The sequence below is a fragment of the Mus pahari genome, chromosome 6, assembly GCF_900095145.1.
Source record: "Mus pahari chromosome 6, PAHARI_EIJ_v1.1, whole genome shotgun sequence".
Classification (NCBI taxonomy): domain Eukaryota; kingdom Metazoa; phylum Chordata; class Mammalia; order Rodentia; family Muridae; genus Mus; species Mus pahari.
This window is the reverse complement of record NC_034595.1, coordinates 89,686,977-89,710,062: the sequence shown is the minus strand read 5'-3', so window position 1 is coordinate 89,710,062 and position 23,086 is coordinate 89,686,977. Positions and strand designations below refer to the sequence as shown.

Below are 23,086 nucleotides of genomic sequence, written 5' to 3'. Positions count from 1 at the left end.
TAACTGGGGTTCTGCTGTGCACGGATTCAGACCCTTGTGCATTCTGGGAACTTAACCCTCTTAGCCTTGTATTTGGAAGAGTCCAATCCCATGGGCTCACTGTAAGGTCCTAATCTGGTATTCCCTACAGGAAGGTCCCTTAAAGAAAATACCTCTTGTTTTTCTCAGACAAGTGTTGTTGGGTAACATTTTCCTTAGCATCTTCCAGCTGGGGATGGGGAGAGCTCAGCCCTTGCTTCAGGTGCAGGGGGTGGGGCTAATTCTTGATCGATACACCCCACTCCCAAGCCCAAGGGGGTGGGTAGGCTGATGTGGGGTGGGAATTTCACCAGCCGGGTGTGGGAAGGGCTGTATCAGTGGGAGGGAGGAGGTGGAGCCAGTTTCTAGGACATCTGTCATTTGCCTCCTGCCCAGGGCCATTGCCCCAGCACTACCCTGCTAGTGTGCGTGACAGCGTGAAGCTGGGGCCTGCTCTCCAGAGACTTCTGGGCATATTAAGGACCTCTCCAGCTCTATGTCGGTGGCCTTTCAAAATCCACGACATGGCAGATGGGGCACAGGCCAACCCCAAAGGGTTCAGGAAGAAGGTGCTGGTTAAACACTCCACTGGACAGAAGAGCCCAAGCCTCAGGGCCTCTCCTTCTAAAACCTCCAGGTAGGTGCTGGCTGCCCTGGAACGGACCATTCCATGGAGAGAGGCAGCAGAGAGGTAAGGGAGTCCTGGAGTCTGTTCTCCAGAAAGATCTCTGAGTTTCTGCACTCTGAGCAGAGATGGCCAGCTGTGTCAGTGCTAGAAGGACTTCGGGACCATTTAGTCAACTTCATTTTGTTCTCAAAGCCTAGAGAAGCTGAGAGATCTGCCTGTGGTCACTCAGCATTTGCAGAGCTGGAACTAGACTCCAGTGACCTGGGGCCCTTGGTTTTAGGTTTTAAGATCCAATTGCCAGGTGTGTGTGTGGGGGTGTCCCCATGACTAGGGTCCTAGGACCCCTTGGAGTATGGACTCAAGAGAGCTGGCTCTGATGAGTGATAATGGCTTCCTATCTTGGGGCTCCAAGTTGGAGCTGAAATTGGTTCTGGTGGCTCTGCCACTCCGGGATGTGTTCTTCCCAGGGGACACAGGCCAGGTGGGGAGGTGCTGATCAGAAGGCTGGGTGACAGTAACTTGGGTAAGAGAAAGCATGGGTGAGGCCTTGGGCGGGACAGGCTATGGGCAGCTGGAGAGGAGGGCTCAGGATGGTTATTCCTCTTTCTCAGGTCCAGCCTGGGTATGAAGAAATTCTTTGCCTTCGCAGTCCTGGCCGGCAGTGGTGAGCATGGCTCCTGGGAGACCTTTCTGATTTCCTGCTCCCCACCCCCACCTTCCCGGCCTTTTCCTAGAAACGTGGATGCCTGTGTTGTGGGTGCTTGTGTTGCACCGCTGGAAAACAGATCTTTCCTCTCTCTGGGCCTCTCCACTTCCCTGTCAGGCTTCATCCTGTCCTCTGGGGGCTGTTTAGTTCTGGGCACCTGTAAACAAGCCAGGAGCCTCTTTTTTTTTTTTTTTTTTTTTTAACGAGCTATGCTGGGCAGGTGCTGAGCAAGCCTCGTAAACTAGCAGTGTTTGCTATCATTGTGAGTCTGAGCATATGTATTAGTGACTTTCCGTGCTGGCAGGAGTTAATGAGTTTGTGCGCAGCTAGATGCGTGCCTGTGCATGAGTGTAGGTGTGTCTGAGCATACAAGATGTCTATAGGCCCCACACGTCAGTGAAACGTGGCTCATGGCTGGCTGGCGTCTTGGTGTATGTCTGTGTTCATTGTGATGTCTGTGTCTACAGTATGTGAATGACAATGGGGGCGCAGCGTAGCTGTGTGTTCGTGTGTGTGTGTGTGTGTGTGTGCTCATGCATGGGTGTGCCTTCTGTCCTGGATCAGAAGCATGGCTGAGTGTGGCTCCTAACACAAGTCTGACCTTAGCTTGCATCCCCAATGATGGGTAGCCATTGTGGCCAGACACAAGAAAGGGCTGATGCAGTCAGACAAAGTGACGTGTCATTTAGAAAACAACCCCTCATGTCTCTCCCAAGCCACTGGTCCCAGGAGACTGAACATGAGCTATTTCTTCTGCCTGTGAACACGGTCTTGGTTTCGGATAGGCTGATTCTCCTGTGTGCCGTATGTGATAGCTTTGTGTACAGCAAGTGTGCGTGCATTCGTGCATGTGTGCGTGTGCATGTGTGTGTGTGTGTGTGTGTGTGTGTGTGTGTGTGTGTGTAAGGGAGCAGGTCTATCCGTTGCATAATCGTATATGCTTCTTACCCTCACACCGTGAGAGCTGACAGTTGGTGGCCAGGAGCCTGGTACTGCATATACCCTGCCCCCAGGGTAAGATGCCTGCGGCTACAATAAGAGATAGCACTTAGTCAGGGGAGGAGACAGTCAGGGCTCACAGTGACAACCAGGTGCTCCAAGGCCTGCTGGGATCCATCCAGCCTCCAGCTTTCTGATTCTGGGCTTCCCGTCTCTCAGAACATTTCCTTGTCCCGTGAGGTCGAAGGATGTGGGGTGGGCAGGGGGGCAGGTACTGAGCTAGGTGCCTAACTCCAGGTGCAACTGGAGCAGGCCAGAGTGGGAGTTGCATGTGCGCAGGCTCCACACGGTCTGGCTTAGCTAAGGACAACAGACCAGACTCCTACCTGAACTCTGCTACTATGAGCCTGTGCCATCTGAGTGAGCCTTTTTACTCTTTGAGCCTTAGTTTTCTCATCCTGCAAATGGGGATAAGCCCTCCCTCCTGCTGGTGTGTATGTGTGTGTGTGTGTGTGTGTGTGTGTGTGTGTGCTCCCAGGGAGCAGGAGTGGGGGGGATGTGAGTTGCTTCACCCAGGTAGGGACTGCAGGCCCCAGGCTCGCTGCACTGACTCTGGACAGATAGCTCAGTGAGAGCCACACCGTACAGGGGACCACAGAGAGGGAAGCAGTTGACCGAGGAAGGAAGGACGGATGGCTAGAGGGCCTGATCACTGCCTGGAAGCTGACACTGATGGTGGCAGAAGTGACTTCTCCTTGTTTCCCATGTGTGTGCACTGTGCTGAGTGAGACACACCTATACCAGGAGTGCTGGCAGGGACCCTGCTCCCCTTGAGCCACAGAGGCACCAGACAGAGGTCATAAAGAGAGTGCAAAGAATCCTGTAACTTGTGACAGTATGTGCCATTTGTGACCCTCGCCAGTGAACCAGTGGTCTCTGAGCTCATTAAGTTGCCCAGGCTGGTCTTGAACCTAATCTATAGCCCACACAGCCCTTGTGTGTTCCATCCTCCTGCCTCAGACCATTTCCTGAGGAGGCAGAGCGTGTACCACCAAACCCAGCTGAAATGTGATTCTGAATTTTAGTATTTTTATGTTTACTGTGAGTTTATCAGGAAATGGCTCCATCCGAGGCCATGCCTGTGAGGCAGAGGCTGTGGCTGAGGAACCCTGAGTCTGGGTTCTCTTATATCATGTGACAGTGTGACCCTAGGCAAGTTACTTCAGGGCTCCAGCCTCAATTTGCTTATCTGTAAAAATGTGATAACATCACTGTTGTGAGTTACGGTAAGGGCGCAATGAATGAGCAAATGCAAGGACTTAGGACCCTGCCTGGCTGGCAGCTCACAAGAACCATATCTGGTCCTCTGGGCTGGAGCGAGTGACACCCCAGCCTACAGGATTTTGCATGTTTCTCCCCCTCCCATTCCTCCTTCCCTTTTCTGTCTCACTCCACTTCTTGACTCCGGGGCTAGCCTTGGCTCTGAGGAGCTCCCAGGCTAGACCTGACTCTCCTACCCCTCTTGCAGTGGTAACCACGGCCCACAGCAGCCTGCTGAACCTGAAGTCCATGGTGGAGGCTGTCACACACAGAAACTCCATCCTGTCCTTTGTGGGCTACGGCTGCTACTGCGGGCTGGGGGGACGCGGCCATCCCATGGACGAGGTGGACTGGTAGGTTCCGGAGGCCTCCTGTGGTGAGAGATGGGAGTGGCTGACAGGCAGGCTGAGAAGGAAGCTCGGGGTATCTTAGATGCTTTTGTCGCCCATATTATTTCAGCCTTCTTGCTAGAGGAAGGAGTGACACTTGATGTCCTCCTACAGACAAAAGAGGTGCCAGTTTTGTGACTGATGCTCCACAATGGCAAGGGACATCATGGAACCCGCCCCGTTAGACCATGCTTCCTCCCTCAGACTAAGAGACCCAGGAAGCCATGGCTTCTGCTCACACTTGCCTAGCAGCACCAAGTCTGGCACCTCAGGGAGCTGGCAGTCAGCTGCCCTCTTTTAGAAGGGGCGGAGATAACTGCTCTGTATTTATCCTGTTGCCTGTTGGCCCCACCCCCACCCCGTCCCCCATGGCCATCCAGCACAATCAGGCCTGAGTTTAAAAGCTTCCTTCCTCCCCTCCCTCCCTGACTGGGTTGCTGGGACACCTGACTCCTCCTGAAGCTCCACTCTGGCCCTAGAGCCCTGACAAAGAGGACCAAGGACAAGGATTCGGGGTGTCAATGGCAGTTCTGCTTTACTGTGTGACCTTGGGCATGTAGCTCTACCTCCGACCCCCTTCTCCAGACTTACAGACTGATCATAGGGACTAAAGGAGATGATCCGAGGTCTCTGCTGGGGGTCGGGGGTAGGACACAGGTCAGCCACCCACCGCTGTCTGCTCACCTCTGCCCATCAGGTGCTGCCACGCCCATGACTGTTGCTACGAGAAGCTCTTTGTCCAGGGCTGCCGCCCCTACGTGGACCACTATGACCACAGGATCGAGAATGACACCGTGATTGTCTGCAGTGAGTCCCTCCCCTGACACCGACATGACACCCCATAGTGCGGGGGTGGGGGTGGGGAACCCTAACACAAACTCAGGATGACCCACTAAAACTGGATTTCAAGCAAATCATGAAAAACATTTTTTTTTGGGGGGGGGGGAATAAGACTATCCCAAATGAGACACACCAACACTAAAAGTTAGCTGTTGATTTCAAACTCGTATTAGCATAAAATGAGGAATTAGAATAAGCAGCATGAATTTGGGTAAGAATTACCTTTAGTTACTTGGTCCTTGCCAAACACTGCCTAGGAAAGTGGGGGCTTGCTTGACTTCCACTACAGGAAGGGGTCTGGGAGAGTAAGTAGTGACAGATAAGGGTGGGTTTACCCCTTTCCTTCTTAATTTTGTCCATTTTTACTTTTGTGTATTTGTGTGTGCCTGCCTGTCTGTATGTGCACCGTGTGTGTGTGCATGTACCCATAGAGGCCAGAAGAGGGCAACAATTTCCCAGCAATCAGAGTTACAGGCAGTTGTGAGCCACTTGATGTAGCCTCCAAGAATCAAACCTAGATTCTTTGCCAGAGCAGCCAGTGCTCTTCGCTGCTGAGCCATCTCTTCATCTCCCCCATCCCTCGTTTGTAGCCTCAGTTGTCCCAACTATATAATGGCCACATTAGACTTCAGAGATTCTCTAGTTTTACCCTGTGCTAGAGGCCCCACCCAGAGCAGGGCACCTTAAGGGTCAGGGTGACACAATACCTACTGGCTTAAAGTCATATCCCAAAGGCCACTGGGTTCTCAGTCAGCTTCCCTCCCTCCCCTCTTGTCTTGGCATCACCCAGACCCCATACCTCCTTTCCATGACAGCTGAGCTCAATGAGACGGAGTGTGACAAGCAGACGTGCGAGTGTGACAAGAACCTGACTCTGTGCCTCAAGGATCACCCATACAGGAACAAGTACCGAGGCTACTTCAACGTCTACTGCCAGGGCCCCACACCCAACTGCAGCATCTATGACCCATACCCAGAGGAAGTCACCTGTGGACATGGCCTCCCTGTGACCCCTGTCTCAACCTAGCCTGACTGAGGTCCGAGGGAAAAGACGGTGGAATGTCCCGCTGGGGTCTACATCTGATGTGTGGGACCAGATAGGGCGCAGAGCTGTCCTGTGGCTCCGTCCCAGTCCTGTAGTGAGCTCAGTACTAGAAGATTGTAGAAAGCCAGGGCTCGTCCGTGGTATCACTCTGTCAGCCTCACACTTAGCATGGGGGGGGGTCTCTCCTGGATATGGAAGGAAATAATGACCCCAGCTCAACTCCAAGAACCTTCGGGATCCTTTCACAGGCCTGGACATCCACTCCCAGGCAGGCAGAGTGCCAGGTCGAGGCCTGGGTTCTGGGGGAGGGGGGGACCCTGGAGTCCCACAAGCTGACATAAAGAGTCATCTCTGCTTTTCGGACTTGTGGCTCTCTAGAGTCTCATTCACAGAGTGGGTGACCCCATCCAGTCCTCAGACAACAGGGTGCATCTAGGCCCAAAGCCTGACCTCTGTTACCCAGAGTGTCTCCGTGCAGGCTCCGAGGGCACGGGGATCCCATGTACATAGTAGCTGCACATACAGGCACTGGCTGGAGGTGGTCACACCTCCACAGTTCTTCCTGCCCCTCTGAGTCCTGCCCAGAAGTGGTGGGTACCCCCCTGTGCCATTCATTTGTCATACCCACATTCTGAGCGGCAGGTCAGGGCTGCTGGGAGCTTACTCTTTCTCTATGCAGGGAGAGGCTAATTCAGACTGTCACTGGGGAAGACATTCAGGTCTGGGTTGAAATGTGGAAGGAAAGGTCAAATCAGGAGACTGAAAGGAAAACTCAGGTGGAGAGGGAATGGGGTAGTAAGGAAAGGAGCTGGGGAGAGGTAGAGGCGAGTTGTCAGACATGTCAGTGGGAACAGCAAGGGAAAGGTTGACAAAGGGTTAGTGTAACTGTGGGCGCTGGGCCCCAGAGCTCTGGGGAATCTTGGACAGAGGTGAGGGCTCCTGCTGGCAGGTCACCTCTGCTGTCCCCAGCCTTGTACTTCTTCAGGTGTACCTCCCCCGGTCCCCTGCCTCTCCTTCCATCTCAGTGTCTAGCCCTACCTCACATCTGTCTTCTGCCTCCGTCCAATGTCAACACTGAGGACCCATGGATGCCAGCCTTGGCTGGATGCTGAAATCATTCACCGGGAGGCTTAGCTTGTGTGGCTACGTGGGACACTGTCACTGGGGACAGAGAGCCAAGCAGGGTGGTGTAGAGGCAGGGAAGGGTGTTTATGCAGATAGCGGGGTCTGTAACGGCAGCACTGGGATTAAGGGGTCACCGTGTGCAAGAGGGACCACTCTGAAGCTTGCCTTATGCTGGTTGTGGTGTGACACAGTGGTCACTTATGTGCACTGACCCAGCTTGCCCCAGCCTTGTGATCTTCCTCATTTACCCTCTCAGAGGCTCAGCCAACAAGCCTCCCTCGTCTTCCCTGCCTCACTGCTCCCACCAAGCCAGGGGTGGAGTTGGGATGGGCGCCCAGAGAGCTTCCCGCTGAGTTTTGACCCCAGACATGTGGGCTCCTCCACGGGTATATTCTTATAGAGTAGGCTGGGCCAATGAGACTCTACTGTTGTGGGGCCCAGCTCACCTGTACCTCAGCCCCCCTCCCCTGTCTCCACAGAATACAACATCCCTTCTCCAGACTAATAAAAGCCCTCCTGTCTTGGCTGCCACCGCTGGGTCCTTCTTAGGGTCAGGGTGGGTACAGGGATGCACTCCTAGGTCTCCAGTACCAAGGAAGACAGGCTCCATCTTTCCCTCACCCCCATGCTTGTGGGGAGATATGGCCCCGTGAGGCTAAAGGCACAGCTGAGAAGGGAGGAAAGTGATGCCTAGGTCATGGGCAAGGGCGTGGGGACCCACCACTCCATGATGACAGTGTGTGGGCTGCTTCAGGTATCCACCTTGCCCCCGGGAGTTCAGCAACTGTCCCAACATCTCTGAAGCCACAGCGGTGCTCCGAATCATGCAAACGGCCATCGACTACCCCTCCCTTGTGCCTCCACACTGATGTGCAGCAAGGAGTGGCTGAGATGGGGACCCTGCCCCCTTTCAGGGCTGTGTCTCTGGTTGTCCCTTCTGTGATAAAACCTCTGGCCTAAAGGTCACAGCCTGATAGGGCAGCCAGGAAAATGGCAGCCATCTCAGTGAGCTGAATGAGGGTGGGAGGGTCAGAGAGGCTGGAAATCGGTCTCCTCCTGGGACTATTTCTGAGGCCAGATGCCTCAGAGAGAGCAAGTGGGGCAGCCACAGGAAGCCACGGAGCAAACCCATCTTGGTCCCAGCCCCCGCCTCCACTCCCATTCAGGTTCCTTCACGTCTTCTTATCTGGTTCCTGAATGTGCACAGTGTCCAGAGCCACGGGTGTTTGCCCTACTTTGGTTTCTAATGCTGAGATAATCATCATGACCAACAGGCAACTGGGCAAGCCCAGGGTTTATTCGCCTTACGCATCTCTGTCACCATTGATCATTGAGGGAAGTCAGGATAGAGCTTTCAGCAAGACCAGAGGCAGGAAAGGGAAGAAACCTGCTCTCTAGGTTGCCCCCTATGGTTTGCTCAGCTTTCTTTCTTATTCAACCCTGCCTAGGGATGGCCCCGCCCACAGAGGCTGGACCCTCCCGTGTCAATCACTAATCAAGAAAATGCCCCATAGGTACCACTGCAGGCCAGTCTGATGGAGGCAACGTCTCAGTAGAAGCTCCTTCTGTCCCAACTGTAGGATGTGTAAAGTGGACAAACCCAGCCCAGCCCAGCGTTCCTGAGAGTATGGGGGAGGAAGTTCCCAAGGGAGGGGAGGCTGACACACACAGCTTCTGTCCCCTGCCTCAGTCCTCAGTGAAGCAGCCTTTCTGCATCGCAGACCCAGCTCATTAGGAGATTCTAGAAAAAGACAGAGACTCTGTATTATTGGTGTCTCCTGGGGATGGCCTCTGTTCCCCAAGAGCCCAGGCCTGGCAGGTGAGGAAGGCGTATGGGACCATAACCCTTGCACACGGTGTCCTGTATGCTAGTACAGATGGGGATGTTCCAAGTCTGGGGTGGGGGGAATCCCAGGGATGCCCGGAGGCCATCTGGGTAGGGTGGGCGAGAGACTAAGAGCAGGAAAACCAGGACCTTGAGGTGGGTTCTGCTCTCCCACAGTCTGTCTCACCTTTGTTACTCCGGCTCAGCCTTTCTGAGCCCTGAGGTTGTCTGCTGAGGCTTGAAGACAAGGCTGTTCTTGATCCCTCTGATCCAGTCCTTCTCCAGCTAGCTCCCCTCTCTCCTCCTTCCCCTAGTCACAGGGACCCTTAGGGCTTTTTTGCTTGTTTATTTAAATTTATTTATTTTCTTACTTATTCACTTTATATCCCGCTCACTGCCCCACTCCTGGTCATCCCCTCCCACAATCATTCCCCCTCCCCCTCCCCTTCTCCTCTGAGCAGGTGCTCCCCCAATACCCCCCACCCTGACACATCAAGTGTCTGTGGGGCTAGGTGCATCTTCTCCCACTGAGGCCAGATTTATGACTGTTCTCTAGGTCTTGGGTGACACCTGGTGGTCAGTATAGGTCACACCTGGTGCTATTCACCAGGTTGGCTCCTCTGCTGTGGAACCACGGTGGGTTCCCTATCCCATAGACAGATCTCACCCCAGGCAGCCAATGTTCCCCTGGAGCAAAAGGATATCACCTCCACCATCTTTTCACGGGCACCAATACTACCTCTGGAAATCACCAGACGTTCAGGCAAAGATGTTGGACGTGGTACCCAGGTCAGCCACTGGCTGGCCACAGGGTCCTGGACAAGTCACATCACCCCCTCTGAGTCTCAGCCTCTGCACTCCGAGGCTGGTGAGTGCACAGCAGAGGTCTGGGAGTCGGGTGGGACCTAGGTCAAGAAGGTGGTTGCCCTAGTACAGGATCTGGCATGGAGGACAGAGAGGGTCAGAGCTGGTGATGGCACCCCTGGCTCTGGTGTTGATCACCCATGGGTCCTTAAGTCGGGTAGGCAAATAGGAGCAGGAAGAGGAAGAAATGGACTGGCCATGACCTTCCCCACAAACAGAAACCTGGCAGAGCTAATGCTGTGGATTAGTGAACCAGTCTGGTCCTGACTGGGGAGCGGGGGAGTTGGGGGAAGTTGGAGGGAGCTTAAGGAGGAGGGAGAGGGACACTTACTTCCCAAGCCCACAGGCCCCTTCACCCAGGGCTGGGCTGGGCTGGGTTGGGCCGGGCTCCCTGTGCATACAGTAGGCGCTGGGCTGGGCTGAGCCGGGCTCTGTGTGCATACAGTAGGCACTGGGCTGGAGCATGGCTATTTACTCAGCCCAGCCTTGACTGTGAACACAGCCCTTCCTCCCCCAGAGGCTGGCACAGCGACACCAGCTGTCAGGTTCCCCAGTTGTGGCTTCCTAACAAGCAGCTGATGCCACTGTGACTGTGACAAGCAAGGTTCTGGAGAGAAATACTGATGACATTTCCTAGACTCAGAGACAGGATCCCCGCAAAACCAAGCCAGACCTCCCTGTAAGGGCCACCACGCAAGAGCAGCCCACCGAGCAGGAGTCAGTCCCAGGATGTCAGTCAAGGATTAACCGAGCAGCTACTATATGCACACTGTGCCCCAAGCTGCCTTATCTCTCCAGCCTGGCAGCTGCCTGAGCTGGCCACTCATCACCATTTCCTTTATAAGTGAGGAGGTTAATGCCAAGAGAGGTCGCATAAGTTATTCATTGTTACCCAAGAATTGCTCCCTGACCCCACTGGGCCATAACCTCAGAAAGCTTCCCATCTAATAGCCCTCTCCTATAAAGGGGGATGAGATGTGTCTTAGTTAATTTTGCTGTGACAGAGTTCCTGGCAGAGCTACCTAAGGAAGGAAGGGATTGTTTTGGGCTCTTAAGGATTTGTTTGAGGGCATACACAGTCCATTGTGATGGAGAAGGCATGGGAACCAGAGCTTGTGGCAGCTGGGTATGTTGGCCTATAGTCAGGGAGGAGGGAGGAAAGAGGAGGGAGGAGGGAGAAGGGAGGGAAGAGAGGGAGGAGCGAAGAGGGAGGAAAGAGGAAGAGGAGGGAGGATGGGGGAGGAAAAGGAGGGAGAGGGAGAAGGCTAGTGACCAACTAGCTTTCTCCTTTACCCCTTTTTATTCAGTCTGGGTCCCTAGCCATGAAATGGTGTCTACCATATTCAGAGCCGGTCTCCTTTCCTCAGTCAAACTACCTCATAAACACCCTCAAAGGAGCACTTGGAGGTGTGTCTCCTAGGTGATTCCAAATCCAGATGGTTTGTAAGGAAGCAGACATCATGGGAGTGAGCCAGATTTCAAATCGGGAGACCAGGCTTGCCTTCCGGTGCGCTGCAGACACAAGTCTTCATTTCCACTAGTGACGCGGGAGTGAATCACTGAGTCCTGGGGTCTCTCCAGTGATGGGTGAGACCGTGCATGAATAAGCACACAGGGTGCCACAAACACCAGCCACTCACCACAGTCAGACAACGAGAGGAGGAGGCTGCGGGAGGTGCCCCTCATTCCAGCCTCTCTCCCTTCTGGCCAAGTCTGAATCACAAGCCACTTCTTTTGTGTCCCTCAGGCACAGCCAGAACCAGGAACAAGGCTCCATGGGTAGGGGACAGTGTTGTACCCAAGAGTGACCTCTGAGCCCTCCCCTTCCCAGTTCTGCTTCTTCTGGGCCCAGCCTGGGCGTGGGAGGAGCTCCTGGTCACAGTCAGGTTCAAGCTGTTGGGCAGCATGCCAGCTGGGTGACTGAGACCAGGGGGTCGGACAGCGGCTGCCTTGGGATGGGTCAGGAGTTGCTGGTGTGCACTAGATCAGCACTCAGAGGCTACCTGTGCCAGCAGCAGGGCCTGGGGTCATATCTCTTGCTCCCACACTATGCTCTTGAGGGGCCTGAGCCACATCCCCTGCCATTTGAGCCAGCAGCAAGTGCTTGGGGGTCCAGAGTGCCACTCCTTGTCAGCTGGCTGTTGCCCCAAATGACCTAAAGCCATCTTCCGTGCCATTTCCTTCCCACCTTCACAGACACCCTGGAGTGAAGGTAGGGATGGAATATTAGCAATTCAGTCTTAGCTCCCATGCATACAGTCAGACCTCAAAGGCAGACAGCCACGCTGGGGTCCCCACCCTCCATGGAGAGCTTATTCTACCGCTGTGACGTCTGATGGCTACAAGCAGACCCGGAGAAGTGTGTGTCTGGAGCCTGTATGTTAGTCTAACAGCTGTACCACGTGGAGTCACCACTGCATCTCCTCCACAGGGCACCAAATGGCATCATGGTCCCAGATGCCCACTTTGGGCACCGAGGCGAAGAGCATGGGAATTCCCAACATCTCAGACATGAGGCTCCCAGGACCAAGATCAGACTTCTCACTGACCGTAAGCTCTCCTGGGTTTAACGCGACAAAGATCTGTTACATCCTCAAAACACCACCTCTTTCCATCCCCCCCTTCAGAGCTGCTCGCAAACTCTTTCACATTCCGATGTCCTCTTTAAATATATATACAAACACATATATACACACACACACACATACACATGCACGTGCCCGCGCATTCTCGTCTGTGTGTCTATGGACCATGTGAATGCCTCATGCTGAAGGGCAAAAGCAGAGGGTGCTGGATCCCCTGAAACCGAAGCTAACGATGGTTGTGAGTTGCCATGTGAATGCCAGAACCAGAAGCAGGCCCCCTGCAAGAGCAACAAGTACTGTTAACCGCATGCTGCCTCTCCAGCCTCTCCGAATGCCCTCTTCCCTCCACCCAGCCTCACATACACGTCAGTGATAGCAAGGGGAACAGAATCGTCGCTCTCGTGAACTTCTATGGAGGCAACAAGTATAAAGACGGATGGGCCACGGTGCATTGGGTGAGAGAGAAACCGCTGGAGGGGAGCCGGGGGCGGGGCTAGTACTGTAGATAGGTCATGTGTTACCGAGCTGGGCTGCAGGGGAACCAATCAGCAAGGTCGGGGAAGAGTGGCTCAGGCATGGTGCTCACGTGCTGTGTGGGATGTGGGACGGATGAGGAGCATAAACCAGGAGGCTGAGACTAGATTTCTCCTCATGTATTTTATTTGCATGTAATCATTTCGCTCAAGTATTTTGTAAATACAGAATCGGGCTGTGCTGGCAAGGCCGTGCCAGCAGCTTGAAGGCAGAATGATGGGTTTGAGAAGAATCTGACACCCCCCCCCCACACACACACACACTCAGATGAGATGTCAGCCCACCCTGTCCCTGCATTCCTTGAAGGAGCCTTCTTCCCAGACAGTGGTCATCGCTCCCTAAGGAGACACCTACCTCAGCACCTCCCGAGCTATTTGGTCCTTGTGTCCTTTCTCCCCAGTCTGACTGCTCCATGGAATGGACAGAATTTCTACTTCTCTGCCCTCACCACAGGCCTGGTATAAAGTCAGTCCCTGGTGTAGATGAATGGTTGCCCTTCCAAGAAATCAAGGATTTCCTGCAATCACCAACGCGTCCTTTTACAGCCCTAACATCCTTTTACAGCCCTAACACTCCCTGCCCCGATTCCTGGCACAACGCTGACTGGGATTCACACCACCCAGCATAACGTATCCAGTCGATTTCCAGTGTAGAAGCTGACCCCGGTATCAGAAGAGACCTGCATCTCACACAGCAACCCAGCCCTTCGTGCTGCGTTATCACCCTGGCTCCTCCTCTTCCACCACAGCTGTCACTCAGACATCTTTCCAGGTCTCTGATATGACAGAACCCCACCCCCACCCCCCAAAAGGTGACATGCTCTAGCTTAACCGAGGCACATCCATATGCCTGAGCCCCCTGGTTCCTAGGTCTCAGATTCCTGCCTCCCTGTCCCCGCCCCCATGTCTACTTGCTCTACATGGATAGGCTGGGGAAGAAAGATGACTATTGGTTTGAGCTGGGTAGAGCTCAGGGCCCTGCCTCCCAGACCCTGCGCTGACCCTTCTGTCTCCATGTGTTTGGCTTTCTCAGTCTGGGGTTTAGCGTTCTCCCTGGAATTCAAAGTTCTCAGACTTGAGGTCTGTGGGTGTTTCTTTAAATCTCCGAATCCCTGCTGCCCAGCACTGCACAAGGCACACGGACGGTGTGGGCTCAATTCACAGATGTTGGCTGACCCACTAAGTGAAGGGAGCCCCGTGTGTACTCTACCACTCCACAAATCCAACAATTTCCCCCAATACCTCCTGGGGGGAGGGGACCCCAAGTCTGGCCCAAGAGCTGAGAACCTGAAAGTATCGGGGAATAAAGACCAGCACCGGCAGCCTATTAGGAGGTAGGTTCCCGAGTCCAGCGTCTCAGGAATGAGATCCACCATGCCGGCAGGATCAAAACTGAGTTCATGTTCCCGGGCCCCAGAACCTAACTCCTGTCCTGCTTCTTCAGCTGTTCCATGTTTGTCTGTTAACCAGTAAGGGATGTAAGACGGAAGATACGGTTATCCCGTTATCTAAACTAGGGCACACAAGTCATGAATGTGCCGCCTGTCTTGACTTAATTGACTATTGACTATGTGTACCGTGCCCACTCCTTTGTTCCCTGATCATTCTAAATTCTGAGCCTGAGTCCAGGAAGGGACTATAAAAATGCATGCTCTCCCTCTGGGGATGCTGTTCGGATCCTGAGCGGGTGCTGAGCGCTCAGAAGACAAAGCCTCCATTTTAAGTTTCTGTATCTTAAGTGAGTGTTCTCAGCTTCCACTCTGAAGCCAACAGCTGTGTGATGAGCCACCCTGAAGCATCACAAAAACGCAGCTTCCTGTCTGAGGCCCACGGTTCTGTGTGCTGCAGCTCAGCCTGGGCTCAGCTGGGCTCTTCCACACTTGCCAAGTCTCTGAGCCCAGGGACCTGCTGACACTGATGTTCACCCAGCAAGTTCTCATCACCCAAGCGGCCGAGCCCAGGCTTCCTCCTGGTGGATGCAGGGGTCTTGACAAAAGACCTGCCCTGTACCCCAGAGCTGAAGTTTGCATGTTAGACCTTCATCTGCTTTTGCTATGTGAGCGAGCAGAGTCTCGGATTCAAGGGATCAAACAGAGACTCTGCCCTTCTCAGATGTGCTGAGCGCGCTAGGGCAGGAAAGGCAAACGTCATCACGCAGAGGGGCAAGCATGGTCACACCCACCGCCAGCCTGGCACCATCAACATCAGACCCCAGCCCAATTAGACCTTCCTCGTTTACTAGATTTAAGTCTTACAGGACCAAAGGCTTCTAAATTGGGGTGAGGATTTTGGGTGCCTTGGATCCCCTGTCCCGAACGTCCTCTTTCCATTTCTTGATGCCATCTTAGCCATGGCATCTTTGTGGCACTGGTGCACACCATTGTTCTGACAGTGCCCTACCTCCTGAGACAGGGGAGCAGTCCTGCTGGAGAGGTCAGACCTGGTACAAATGAGAAGACTCCAGGCAAGGCTCCTGGGCTGTGTTTTCTCCAGGCAAGGCTCCTGGGCTGTGTTTTCTCCAGGCAAGGCTCCTGGGCTGTGTTTTCTCCAGGCGAGGCGTTTTCTAGGATCCCGGCTCACTCACTTCCCAGCCAGACCTGGGTGGATAACTTGGTTCCCCTGTCAGACACACACCCTGACCAGGATTGAGGGTACAGGGGAGTTTAAGCTGGATCCTGGGGCTCTCTGCTCTTCTGGGGAGAAGGGTTTGAGAGCACCTTTCAGCCCAACAACCCCCCCACTCCGTGTCCCCCTGTTTTCTTTTCCATTAAAAATTTTAAAAATTTTTTTCAAGGCAGGGTCTCAGGTAGCTCAGGCTAGCCTTGAACTTACTGTATAGTGGAGGTTGCCCCTGGCCTCCTGCCTCTCCTGCCTCCATCTCTCAAATGTTGGAATTGCGAGATGCCCCCCACCCCTGCTCCCCTATGTCCTTGTATCCCTTAATTGCCAGACACCCACAGTTTGTTTCCAGGGCAGGAATTCTCCACCTCCAGTCCCCTAATGGCTGAGAAGTCACTCCCCAGACAGCAAAGCTTTTCAGAAGGGCCTGGGACTAGAGCAGGTGACATGCAGGCGATGGAGGGATGAGGGTGGCCTTCCTAGCACTGGAGTTTGTCCCTGCCACACTGGGGTCTGGTTGGGAAGAGCTGCTTGAAGGCCTTCTCGTAGGTGGCCAGGTTCTCCTTGAAGCAGTACACAGACTGTTTGTCACACTCACAGGCCTTCTGCCGGCAGAGGCAGCTGCTGGCCACGGTGCATCTGCCTGTGGAGAAACACAGCATCACTGGGGGGCTTACGGCCCATCCCACAGCTGGGTTTAAGGTGGGGGGCTGAGGGCCTAGGAGGAACTACAGGGGCCAAGGGGGGGGCAAGAAGGGAAGGAGTGTGGGGTTGCCTTTCCTTGGTCCACAGCCCTTCCCTAATTGCATCCTACCTTGCTGCAATGAGCAGACGCCTAGGAGGGGGTTAATGGGATGCAGAGGCTGGGGTTGCATGTTGGGGGGGTGAGTTACTGCACCCAGGCAGCACCCGGGCCAAGGCAACAGGTAGGACTCAACCCCCCAGCCCCCCAGCTCCCCCTCCTATTCCAGACGTCGGCTCAACAATCTGGGTGCTGTCTGGACTGTCTCCAACTGCAGACATTCAAAGCTACCCTGCACATATGCTCCGTGACCACCGAGCCTATACCTCCCTGCTCCTTTGACCCCGCTTCCCATGTGCTGGCTAGTCCCACGGATGTTTAAGCCACTTTAAGCTCTGCTCTCTTCTGTCCATCATCCTGGCCACACCCACATCCCCCTCCCCCCCCCCCAGAACTGTCAGTTCTTCCTCCTTAACTAGGGGAAACAAACAAGCAGCCTCAATATGCCACCTGAATCTCATCCACTCTCGTATTTAAAGTCATGCTGTGGTTTCCTGGCTTCAGTGGAAACGGTGGCCCTCCCTTTGTGGCCGTCCACAGCCCACCCACCACAGCTTGGCTGTGCCAGCCTCCCACCCAGTCCGCTCCAGGCACGGGGCCTTTGTGAGTTTAGGTATCACACTGTGCCTTGTCCCAGGGAACTTTGTGCATTCCGGTCTCTGAATCTCATCTCTCCTGGGTCTTCCATTGATGAGTGCAGTCCACAGGCTGTTTGGGTCTTGATGGAGTTCACCTGGTCTAAAGCTCTCCCCAGCTCCTCCCTCCCAGGTCCCCTTGCTAACTTCATTTGCATCCTGATTTGCTGTGCCTGCAGAGCAAGGCCCCAGGAGGCCTGGTGCATCGCAGCAGCTCCCCTTGCAGAACAGAGGCCAGCCCATGTGAGCTCCTCCACAGGATACTGCCACAGAAAAGCCAGCAAAGCCCCGAGGACTTCCGACCCTGGTCTGAGCTGAAGGACAGGTAGATTGAGGCCTTATGTTGAGTGGTCACAGGCCTCGTGGTTTCTGTGTGTGTTTACATGTGTATGCATGAGTGCATACTGGGCTCTCATCTCTCCTTTCTATAGAACTGCACCCAAGCCTGCTCTCTGAGTGAGGAAGGAGTCTGCCAGACCTGGCCGGCCGGGGCTTGTATTCTGCAGTTGTTAATCGGAGAGTCTCCTTTGGATAAAGTGATGTTGACCTTGTTCAAAGATTGAACAGCACAGTAAAGTCCCCGCTAGGACGCTGGTCATCGTGGCTGTTGCTCACAGTGTGTGCCTTGATCGGCTGCACCGGTACCTTTGGCTCCGCACACACAAAGAAGCAAGCCTCTGTCTGCTGAACCAGTGCAGTTTCTCCCTGCTGTCTTCCCTCCCTGCAGTCCACAATCCCACTGGGGCTGCCCACCCACTCCTGTCTGGAGACTTGATTTCTAGAACAGACACCACTACCCCCATGCCTCAGTTGCCCCTCGCCACACTCCCTCGGGAAGGGTGCGGACGACCCCCCTCTCTCACATCCCCTTCTCTATCTGTGAAGGTCTGCCCAGATCCAGCACGTCCCAGTCCCCTTAGGGCTCTCCCCACATCTTAGCCCCATTCACAAACCTCTCCCTCCCTGTCCACAGCATATCTCTGTGCTGCCAAGGCCACACAGGGCATGGGCTGCCTGAATGCAGGCCTCTGGGGACCTGGTACCACCACCCAGGAAACCGGAAACCTGAAGCAAGGTGTTCTCCCCAGCACCCTCCCCACTTGCCTTCTGTCTCCCCCCTCCCCTCTCCTCCCCCCTTCCTCTCCCCCTCCCCTCCTCTCCCCTCCCCTTCCCTCCCCACCCTCTCTCCTCTCCTCTCCTTGTTTAGCTCTTATTCCCCTCCCCTTACTATTCAGTTTTCTCCACTCATCCCTCTCCTTGGATTATGTGTATGAGTGGTTTTGTGGTTTTGCTGACATGTATTTCTGTGCACCTGGTGCCCACAGCAGTCAGATCTCTGGAAACTACAGGCACTGATGGTTGTGAACTACCATTGGGGTGCTAGGAACTGAACACAGGTCCTGGACCAGAGCAGCGAGTATCCTTAACCTTGGGACGGTCTCCCCAGCCACTTTTAGTTTTTCTTGCTTGAGATATGTTCTCATGTAGCCCAGGCTGGTCTTAACTCACTCCTGTGTCACTCAGAGATGACTCCGACCTCCTGATCCTCCATCTTCTGAGTACTGAGACTCCAGTTCATGGACGACCATGCTCTTTTATGCAGGGCTTCATGCACTCGAGGCAAGCATTCTTCTACCAGACAAGCTGAACCCTGGCTCTCTGGGCATCCTTTCTATTGTTTGAGTAAATCCTCTCCTGATGCACAGGTCGGAGGCTGTGTCTTGCTCTTGTTGATCTCCAGCCGTATTGCTGGTCCGTTGCCATTGGTTGGAGCCTTTTTAGCAGCTGAACTTATGTGGCCTGTGGACCACAGCAAAGCACCCATTCCCGGACCCTGGAAGCCAAGTTCTAGACCCAAGTCTGTGACTTCCATACTTTATGGTCTTAGGCAAGTTGCTGCATCTCCCTAAGCTTGTCTTCTTAGCTTTTAAGTGAGATAACTATGTCAGCATCACCACTCATTAAACAAATAGGTATTAAACTCCTAGCACATGACTCTCCATTGTCTGGAGACTTGGGGTACAGACACAAGCAAGCGCACCTTCAGACTGCACAGGCCCAAGAACACCATACCATATGGACCCAGAGAATGAGTTCCCGCCATAACAAGACAAGGGTACCCCTGTTAGGTTTAAATATGAATATTCCTCCCACAGATGCATGCATTAAACACTTGGTCCCCAGAAGGTAGCACTATCTTGGGGAAGCAGTGGGAACTTTAGAAGATAGGGCCCTGCTGGGGGAGGTAGGCCACTGGAGGGGGATTCTGAAGGTTGAATTTGGTCCTGGCCTTTCTCCCTGGCTTCGTATCTGCCCTGAGTAGTCTCTGCTGCATGTCCTCACCTCTATACTGATCTGCTTCTCGCCTCCCCGCAGCCCACAAACGCCAGAGCCAAGGACAATGGACCCAGGTTGTGAAACTGTGAGCTGAAACACAGTCCTTGCCAGCGTTTAAGGTTGTCCTCTTGGGTCATACCAATGGGAAAGCCCAATTAACACAGAAAACGAATTTGAGGACCTTGGAAACGAACTGCATTCTGCGACATGAGATGAGCATGAGGTTTTGCAGGCAGAGGTACCGTGTTATGGGCTGGGTGTGAAACAGCCCCCATAGGCCTGTGCGGTGAAGGTCCAGGTCCTGGGTTGGCAGTGCCTGCTTGGAAAGTGATGGAGGGTTTGGGTGGGGAGGGGCAGGGGGGTCTAGCTGAAGGCACTAGGTCACTGTTAGCAAGTCTTTCCAGGGAGCGGGGGCTGTGGGTTGTCCTCCGCAGTCTTCTGTTTGAGGCCCCGGGGCCAAGGAATGGCTGAACTGCAAAAACTGAGTCAAGTCAAGTCTGTAACATCAGGCATTTTGTCATGGCTGCCGGTCACATTCTCGGCGCTCAGGGAGCTTGCGTTCTAGCTGGGAGGTAGGGGTCGCCCCACAAGTAAACAAAGGAGGCACAAGGACATTTCAGGGTGAGGTGAATGCTGGGAGAAAAAGGGGCATGTCCCAGGCAGTAGAGCCCCTCTCCCAACTCCCAGAGGGAGGGAGGAGTCAAAGGCCTTCCGATGCTGGAGGCCACAGTAGAACCAGTCTATCCCCCACAGCCAGGCTCCACCCGACACATATGCATGCATGTGTGGGTGGAAGGGGGTGTCAGTGCGCTGATCTCAAAGTCCCTGTGAATGCCAAGTGCTTATATAAACCACCTCAGAGAAGGAGCCGCCACCTCGGCAGCCCTGCTGGGGCAGCTGTCCCCTTCAAGAAAGCTGTCCCCTGGGCTCCTTCAAAGACTGTTGTGTGCTGATCTCTGAGTGGCCTTTTAAGCTGTGGACCCCAAGTTCTCTCCCCACTCCTCACCTACCACACCCGCTGCCCCACAGTCCTCACCACACTGGTTGCTAGGCAACCTGGGACTAGGTTTGGGTGCAGGATTTCAGAGTTGCTGGAGGCATTAACTCTTCCAGCACAGCTCTCTGAACTGCAGTGTGTCCTAGGCAGGGAGGGCCTTAACTCCACAAGGGTCACAGGAATGACTTTAGCCCCAGAGGGGCTAACACAGGGCAGAAGTCAAAGGAGCTGTAACTAAGGCAACGAGGGGGAGGGTGGACTGGAGAGGGTTTGTTGGTTATAAACTCCCCTGCTCCTCTTCCAGAAGACCCCGGTTCAACTTCTAGCACCCACATGGCAGCCAGCAACTGTCTGTAACTCCAGTCAGGGGATCTGACACCCTCTTCCGGTTTCTGCTGGCACTGCATGCATGTGGTATATAGACACACACACAGGCAAAACACTTATATAACTGCAATTTAAAAATAGTCCTTATGTTCCTCTACAAAGTAAAAAGCACAGCCGGGCCAAACCAGAAATTCCCAGGTCCAAATAGCAGGCGCTAACTAAACACCTGCATGGACCAGCCTCTCCGGGGGGTCACAAGAGGGGGCACTCCTGTCAGTCACTCAGCAACCTAGTGCAGTGTGGAGACTCAGGCTTGGCTGGGAGGTGAGGCTGGCCTGGGAAGCTGAGGTTCCTTGGCACAGACAAATGGAAAGATCTGGGGTATGAGGTTAGACCTAGGTCCATTTATTCTCCTCCCCAGACAGGACAGAGCACCTCACCGGTCGGTCGTTAGAAGCCCAGAGACTTGCAATTGGATGATAACCCCCTTATCAAGTAGATGCCTTCGCTTTAGGCAGGGTATCAGGGAGGCAGGACCACCTGGGTCCAAATCTCCATCCTTTCCCTGGCTGGGTGACCTTGCACATCCCACTCAACCTCTCTGAGCCTTGACATCCTGTGCAATAATGGGGAGAAATGTACCTATCTCAGAGGTCTGTCCTGGGAGCCGCGGAGAGGGGTGCAAAGCACACAGTCTGCTTTACGCTGCTCTCACCTCATGGGTGAGAAAACTGAGGCCCACACTGATCAAGCCAGAGAAGAAAGCGCAGAGCACTGGGAAGGCCCGGCATGCAAGTCTTGATCTTGCCGGTCGCTCACCCGGATCAAGCCCTTCCCCTCCATGGGACTCGGACTTCCCGGTGCGGTGTGTATCAGAGGTTGCCTGGGATGGTCTCCGAGGGCATTTTCTGCTCTGGAGTTTCTCAGGAGAGCAGGAGCTGTGCCTGCCTAATTCTGTGTCTGGCCACAGTGGCAGTAGATGCTTAACCAACAAAGGCTGTTTCTGCATGTCACTCCTTAGCAGCAGCAGGCTCGACATCGGAACCCAGGCCACATGGTTCTAGGCTCCCTGGAGGGTGACACTGAGGACCTGGGTGTGTCTGGGAAAGGTCTCCTCATTCTCCGGAGCTCTGGGCAGGCCGCTCATCTGGGGAGCATGAGGCAAGACTCATGGGCTGCAGTGGGAAAGCTCCCAGGTCCTGCCTCTGTCTCCTGTCACTAGCTAGCACGTGCCAAAAGCGAATGTGCCATCTGCTATGACTGTCACCTGTCGATGGATAACTTTTTATACTCTTCCCATCTCCTGGAGTTCTGGGCCGGGAAGTACAGTTTCCAGTCTTACCTCACCCTCCTGAGCCAGCAGGGAGCAGAGGAAGGGCAGAGGGTTGCCCTGGGCCTCAGCGGCAAAGGCTCTCTTTACATTCCAGGTCCCTCTGCCAGCTGTGCAGGGCTGCGTATTAGGCAAACTGAACTGAAGGCAATCTCCTACTGTGTGTGTGTTGGGGGTGGGGGGTCTGAGCCTCCTGACTGTCACGTTTCCTATCTCATAGCCGATGCCAAGGAGAGATCACAGTCCTCTCTTGGGCTACCTGTGTGCTGTGCTACAGCTCTGGGAGGTGTACTGGGCATGCACTATGGAGTCACAAGTCCCCTGTCCTTGGGAGTGAGTCGGGGGCAAGTGGTAGCCCTCTGACCTTGGAGGTGGTGGATTCGTGCCCAGAAACACAGCTGTGCAGACACTTGGGAGGAAGTGGCTCACTGTGCCCTAAGGCCTGGCAGGCGCTGGGCTATGCCCTATGTGCAGAAAGAAACCACCCACTGGGCTGGCATACAAGGCTAGACAAAGGCTCGGGCCCACAGCCTTCATGGGTTTAGGCTAGACTTGCCCTCACATGCCCACACCCTCGTCCCAGGACATAGAGTCCTCTTGAGTGGGCACTCTGTGTTGTCTATCATCGCAGCCCCTCCCCTTCCGTCCTGGGCAGTGCCTCACGCCTAGTTACTTCTCTGTCCCTACCCACATTGGTGACAGTGCCTAGCATGCAGTCGCCCTTAGCAAATATTTGTTCAACTGAAAGGCAAGCACAATGCCTTATTAACACTCGACAGATAGAAAAGACGTTGTCGGGGCTGGGGTGATAATTCAGTGGTTAAAGCACATGGGAAGACCAGAGTTCAGATACCCAGAAACCAAACGTTGGGTGGGTGTGGTGGTCAGCCTATAATCCCAGCCCTTAAAGGATCCCCACAGTAAGCTAGCCACATCAGGCAGCTGAGGGTTTGACTGAGAGACTCTGCCTCAATGAATAAGGTAGAAGAGAGATAGAGGACAATCGCTAATCTCAATCTCAAGTCTCCACCTATGTGTGCTACATACATCAACACACACACACACACACACACACACACGCAGACATGTACACAAGCATGCACACACACTCAGGCACACATGCACGCCAGGCATGGTAGCACATGCCGGTAACCTCAGCACTCGGCAGAGGCAGAGGCAGAGGCAGAGGCAGAGGCAGAGGCAGAGGCAGAGGCAGAGGCAG

The 23,086-nt window shown here is 54.3% G+C and overlaps 2 protein-coding genes across 2 annotated transcripts in view; one reads left to right on the top strand and one right to left on the bottom strand.

Annotated features, from left to right (window-relative positions):
- Positions 1 to 424: 424 nt before the first annotated feature.
- On the top strand, positions 425 to 7,539 carry Pla2g2f (phospholipase A2 group IIF). The gene is made up of 5 exons (XM_021201108.1): positions 425 to 655; positions 1,258 to 1,310; positions 3,820 to 3,964; positions 4,698 to 4,807; positions 5,656 to 7,539. The coding sequence occupies exons 1-5, from the start codon at positions 543 to 545 to the stop codon at positions 5,865 to 5,867; spliced, it is 633 nt and encodes a 210-aa protein (XP_021056767.1). The 5' UTR covers positions 425 to 542; the 3' UTR covers positions 5,868 to 7,539.
- Positions 7,540 to 15,915: 8,376 nt separating this feature from the next.
- Pla2g2c (phospholipase A2 group IIC) overlaps positions 15,916 to 23,086 on the bottom strand; it is a 12,305-nt gene continuing 5,134 nt past the window's right edge. Inside the window, exon 4 of the mRNA XM_021201284.1 lies at positions 15,916 to 16,079. Within this exon, the coding sequence (XP_021056943.1) occupies positions 15,916 to 16,079 (164 nt within the window). The remainder of the gene's footprint in view (positions 16,080 to 23,086) is intronic.